The sequence below is a fragment of the Empidonax traillii genome, unplaced genomic scaffold, assembly GCF_003031625.1.
Source record: "Empidonax traillii isolate 1590-97213 ecotype Southwest subspecies unplaced genomic scaffold, ASM303162v1 scaffold466:size1224651, whole genome shotgun sequence".
Taxonomy (NCBI): Eukaryota; Metazoa; Chordata; class Aves; order Passeriformes; family Tyrannidae; genus Empidonax; species Empidonax traillii.
The window spans coordinates 1,017,694-1,024,204 of NW_020955659.1; the positions used below are offsets into that span (position 1 = coordinate 1,017,694).

The 6,511-nt window shown below is 36.3% G+C and overlaps 1 protein-coding gene across 9 annotated transcripts in view; it reads right to left on the bottom strand.

The window, feature by feature from the left end:
- The window catches only part of RGS7 (regulator of G protein signaling 7), a 242,150-nt gene that overhangs the window by 52,431 nt on the left and 183,208 nt on the right, over window positions 1–6,511 (bottom strand). For all 9 annotated transcript variants that reach the window (XM_027895752.1, XM_027895753.1, XM_027895750.1 and 6 more), the window contains exons 8-9: window positions 5,432–5,508; window positions 5,209–5,290 (exon numbers count right to left, since the gene is read on the bottom strand). In XM_027895752.1, coding sequence (XP_027751553.1) covers window positions 5,209–5,290; window positions 5,432–5,508 — 159 coding nt within the window. The remainder of the gene's footprint in view (window positions 1–5,208; window positions 5,291–5,431; window positions 5,509–6,511) is intronic.

Here is a 6,511-nt window from a genome sequence, read left to right on the forward strand (position 1 = left end):
CAGTTTTAACTTCCAAAAATTCAGTTTGTTGCACTGTTGCAGGGAACCTGGCTTCTTTTCCCCTATCTGCCCCACTTTTACTCAAGTATTAGACTAAATAACAATGCTGAATAATGTGAGAACAAAATCTTCCACCAAGGTTTAGTTGGCAGGCCAGCTAAAAGATTTATAAATACTTGTCTCAAATACGTGAGAATATGGATTATATACATTCTAACCATGTTCTGAAATTAAAACATTGTACAAGGCTTTTTTTCATTACCAGAAGTGCAATTATCTGAGAGTGACAATTGCTGTTTTGGCTGCATTCCCTGTCTGCTGGAGAGGGAACTCCCTTGAAAGGATATATGGTGAAACAGGTGGAAAAGAAGATGTGAAAATTGTATGTGGATATATCTCTGGAGAAGTTGGATGGCACAATTCACATTTCCTTCCCGAAGATGTTTAAAAAATTTCAGAAAATATTATGATAAAGCAGAGATAAGTGTTCTCCAGCTATACTAATGACTGCTCCAGTAAAGTCTAGCACATAGAGTGTGAAATGCAGGAGTGCACCACCTTAATCAAATTAAATTCAGTGTTTTGTTGAGTTTCCGAGGCTTTGAAGAAGAGGTTGGAAAAATCATTAAAAAAAAAAAAGCATCCACTGCCTGACCCTGGACACCTGATGATATTACTTACTGGCTCAGATGCTAAGGGTCATGTTCAGACCAAATAAAATACAACTTAAAATTATGAACAGAAAAAATAAATTAATGGAGATAGAATCTCATAAAAAGAAGAAGCAAAAACTGTTGGATCTGTGACAAAGTTTAAAATATTTGAAAAACAATGTTTTCCTAGTTTAGTGCTAAGAAACAATGGCAAGAAGCACCCAAATCCAGAAAACATACATATTTCTGAATTTTACTTCATCAGTGAATTATCTTAAACCCACCCTTGCACTGAACATTGCTGGTGTCCTTACCACATATACACACCCTAAATACTTTGTCTTCCTCTATTAAATAACACAAATATTGCTTTTGTTTTTCATAGATTCATAGAATCATTTAGGTTGGAAAAGACCTTTAAGACAGAGTCTAAGCCTTATCAATATTTGCTATCCATTCTTTTCACAAAACAAAATAATCACCATCATTCAGCAAACCCATGGTAACAATGGGAATACAAGTCCTGTGGATTGGGAAGCTACAAATGGCAGAGTGGAAGAACTGGATCACATCTTGACTGATCTTCACACATTATTAAACCACAATTTAACTAAACCAGAGCCAGTGTTTAAACTTTGGAGAGGAACACACACCAGTGCACTTTTCTAGCACATCTCTATCCCTGTAGGTATTTAAGAAGAGACTGGATATGGCACTCAGTGCCATGGTCTAGTAACTGTGGTGGTAGTGGATCAAGGGTTGCACTTGATGATCTCAGAGGTCCTTTCCAACCCATCTGATTCTATGATCTGTTATATATTTCTCATCTTCCTTTTAAAACAACTGCACACAAACCTGCTAAATGTGACTGCAATACAACCAATCTTCTGACTGATAACAAAGGTCAGAGGCACTGGAGAAAATGAGAAGTTTTTTTTCAACTTACGATTATGAAGTATACAGATGACTTTCAGGAGATAAGGATACTTCCCCCACTACCTTCTGAATTAATCTGAATATCAAAAAAGTACCCAAAAGGCCTTTTTTATTGTATGAATGTATAACTCAGGAATAAAAGTGAATCATTTGTAGCAGCAAGACATCAGCTGTCTTGTTTGTTAATGAAAAGAATGAAATTTACTTCAAGCCGCAGCTACTCTGCTCCAAACGTATTTCATGTGGGTTTGAGAATGTTTCAAGGGATTTACTGTTTTAGTACCTGTTTGTCCCTTTTTAATGAGTATAAGATTATGGGGTTTAAAAAGAGATAATAATTCAGCAAAGCTATAAGTTCTCTTATAAAGACTTAATCAGGAGTACAACACTTCTTTTTGAACAAAAGCAGCTTCTCAATTTCTTTCTCCTGGAAGGAGCTCACTCCTCCAATTTAGCTTGTTTTGTTACTGTTTTTTTACTAAATCCCTAATTCTCCTAACCAAATTTTGTTTATTTCCACAGTCTGTTAAGACAGAAGTTTCAAAACTATGAAAATAATACACATTCTAGGCAGGTGGAAAGAAGATAAACACTTTTCAGATAGATTTACTCTTCCATCGAAAAGAGAAATACATCACTCTGGATGAATAATATTAATCTCAGACATATGTTAGGTAATGACTCTACCTTAGAAATAATAGCATGGAGTTTATCCTAGGTCTGCTGCTCAAGATCACAAAGGAGTTTGTACAGCTCTCCCTGACACAAATTTCCATGGTTTTGCTATGATTGGTATCTGAATTAGTAAGATTTAAAACTTGTTCAGGAATGTCTCTGTGTGCTGCAGTACCTACAGTTGAAGTTCTGTCATGCTCTTTCTAACTGCAAGCTGTGATCTTTCTACATAAGGCTACAGAAATGGTGAAGACTACACTCCACACATGCATAATCCATCCCAAGGAAAAAAAAAAACAAAACAAAACACCAAACCCCCCCCCCCAACAACAACAAAAAACCCTAAACCGAACAACTGCAATTAAATAAATATTGGAATGGAAACTAAACAGTGAGATAACAAAGCTGTTCTCTTAACTGTCTCTCAGAAGAAAATTGAGGAACAGATGACTATTTGAATAAAATTCCTTTCCAAATCCAGTTTCTCTGGTTCATCTCCAAGCATCACCTCAGTCTTAAAACCTAGGAAAAAAATATGGGCACTAGCCAGCTAGCTGATAGAATGTAACAGCCATAATGACTTTCAAGCATTTGTCTGTCTCTCAGACTATGGCATAAATCTTCTAGGACCTCTGCAATCACCTAGAGCATTGACTTTGACTTGGGAACTATGAAATACAGCTGGTTTTTGAGACAAATGCTCTTTACACATCAAACTTTGGTTCATTTCACTTATTTTAAACTTATCAGTCACAGTCATACATACAGCTGTTCTCTTGTCTTCCATTCCTGCAGTGCACTGCTTGCACTGTCCTTTAGGAATGATGGTTTTCTTCCCTCTTCTGTACCTTTCATCAACTTAAAGTATCTCCCTTTTTAAATACAATGCAAATGTAATACTCATAGATTATATTTTACATGTAAAGGTTGTGAATCAGTACTGTAGCAAGGTAGGCAAGAAACAAAACAACTATAGACCAGGATACCTGCAGGAAAATCAGGAAAGAATATTTATTTACTCACTTAAAACAAAACGAAACAACAAAAATCCAGAACAAAACAAAAAAAAAAAGCAAATAATGAAACATTTGGTCCTTAAAATTAATTTTCATTAAAATAAAATTGAATCGGGGTGGATTTTTAACTGTGTTGCCACTGCCCCTTACCTCTGAATTTTTGTCAAAAGGTGAAAAATGGTAAATAAAAATAAACACTAATCCCAGATTGTCATCCAAACATTACCTAATCTTAAAAATATTAGCTTTCTAGAGTTGCAGTAGCATTTCTGGGAGTTTTTGAAGGGCTTTTGGGGAGCTTGAAAAGTCATTACAAATTCTAATTGGCTCTAGCATCACCTTCCTCTTTTCAGTCTCTTCATGTTTTATCTTTTTTTCTTTTTAATAGAATCTTATGGCTTTTACTGTGACAGCAAACTCATAACAGTGTTTTCAAAAATATTATTTCAATGACTCCTGAGAGGAGCAGGTTAGGCAAAGTACTAACCTCTCTGTTTTTCTATTTATATCTCCTAAAGCCAGGATCCTACACTGGTGACTGTAAGCCAGTCTTTTGCCTCTGATACTTCCTAGGTATGTTTACAGCCAGATTAAAAACATCTGCTGGACCAGGCAGATTTATCCACAGTTCAGCCAAAGCTCTTAATCAGATTCAATTTCCTCTTGTCCTGGTTCCTTTAACTCTCTTGAAGCTTCAACAATTCATCTCTTCCAAATCTGAAAACAACATCTCATTCCCAGATTCAAAACCTTTAGATCCATTTCTACATATAAAATGTAAAAGCTCTCTGCACCTTGAAATGTCTCAGATCCCCATAGAAAGTTTGTGTCTATTCCACATGTAGCCCCAATCAACATCAGATGGCAGACTGCTTTCTGTTCTCCTCCCTTATTTTTTGTCAGTGATTAGGCAGTAATGTCCCAGTCTTCTTGCACCTATTGCCTGTAGTTTGAATCCTTCACTTCAAATGGTTTTGTCTACCTGACACTCTAAATCCTGCCTAAAAATCCATTTTTCCTACCACTGCTTCAGTTCCATGGTGACAAATATAAGCTGGCCATGTTAAAGTTTATTATTTTTTATTTAAACTTTCTCATTCCATTCAACTCTTCCACAGGTATTATCACCTAATTTTATTTCTCCCAGTAAAAGTAGCTTTTCCTAGTGTCAGAGTGGAAGATATAGTCTATATTAGATTTCATTTGTAGTGATACCAAACCCTGTACAAAAAAATGAAAGCTTAACTCCATGTAAGGGAAACAGATATTATTCCGTACTAAAGAAAAATAATGTTGTTATTGAGTTCTTACAGTTTAAGTGGAATTATTGTGACAATTGACATTCTTTCTCAAAGTTTTAGTTCTTAAAAGTAGTTGACTATATAAGAACCTTTCTTTTTTTTAAATTTTGTTTCAGATGGAATTTGACAAGGAACTCAGATAAATCTTGTTTAGACAATGTGTGACTCCCACAGCTCAAAGCCAGCAATATCTAACCTTTATGAGCATTAAAAATAGCTTGGAAACATGACCAGAGTGAAGTTGAAAGGCTTAACAAGCAAAAAAGCAGAATAAATTAAAAAAAAAAGTCAGATTTATTTGAAGGTATTTTTAGTTACGCTGATAATTTTGGTTGTGTGACTCATATCCTGGGAAACCTTTGAGGTGATAATAAAGACGAGTACCTTCTGATTCAAGAAATCAGACACAACAAATCCATTCACTAGAACACCCAAACTGGATGCACACACGTCTGCAGTCTACAATAGCAGAATCATACAAATTTTAGATCCTGAAAACAAGGAGGCAAGTCCCAGCCTCTGGCCCTACTGCTCTCCTACATGTTCCCACGCTACCTCAATGCTTCACAGAGGCTGACCTTCATCAGTGGCCCTGCTCAGAGCCCCAGGAGCCCCACCAGCACTCACCACCGGACGGTGCACATCCCAGAATGCTCGCTCCTGGCTGTCAAGAATCTTCCTCTCTATCTTGTCTCTCTTCTTGTCAACCCTGTCAATGTTATAGGATATTTGAAAGAAACAGTGTTGATGACAGCAATTTTAAACATATGAAGCATCCCATCACTTTTCCCTCCCTTCTCCCTTCAAAAATCATGCAAAACAAAAACCCCTCATCTCCAAAGGAACTTACTTTGCTTGTGCTTCAGCTTGCATAAAAATAAACTCCCATTTCCGAGCAAATGCTCGCTGTAGCCTGGCCAAACTCTCCTGAAAACACATCACAATTTTAGTGGGTTAGGTTGAAAGTTATTTGCTTTTGGCTTCTGGCTAATCTTTCTCTCCTCCTCCCCACCAAGATGTAATACAAGTCATGATATTTGTCTCAATGTAAATGTACTTTACTTATCTGATATAAAGTTTTTGCTTGACACCAAACAAGATGGAATACTTTTCAATTCCTTGACTATTTTAGTTTCGAAACTCTGATAAAAAGGGTAGATTCAGCTTCCAGCAAAACATGGGACTTCTGAAACATTTTTATACAATGGGTACTGGCTGAGCAATTTGAAATAATACAAAGAAACATTCTCATTTTGGAAGTACCTAATACTGAAAGATGACAGCATAAATTTCCAATACTGGATGATCCACATAACAATTGCCATCAGTCATCTGTACAAATGGTTTCCCTTGAACAATTTTGGCTGCCATTTTTGGTAGTATGGAAATCTTCCAAACCTCCACAGCTATCCTCATTTAAAAAAATGCAGACTACAGTTCTTCATTACTGTAATCTTAGCAAAATTCTTTCCTCCATTGATATTGGAACATTTTCACTGTCTGTAACAGAGCTTTCCCAATCTCTCTCCAGTTTAAACATCAGCAGTGTTCAGTCTGTAACATGGAGGCTGAGATTCTTCTCTTCCACCAAAAAGACCCCAGTTACCTTAATGCACTGCTTTCACTGAGACTAAACTAAAATTGACTGTACACTTCCTAATAAAAAAAAAGTGTTGTTTTTACAGTACTTCTGTGCATTGCAAATGTATCTGTATGCTATACTTACTGAAAATAAAACTATAGAGATTGAAGAGGAGACTTTCTTGATCTTGTCAATACCATTAAGGTCTCTCAGAGATTATATACTGAAGGGGAATTTTCTGAGGCATGTAAGCATAAAATTATGCATACCCTGCAGTGCAGTACACTGAAGAACAAGTTTGTGCCAGAAGAAGCAATAAAGTGCGTCAGCATGGTGCTGCAGCTGGAG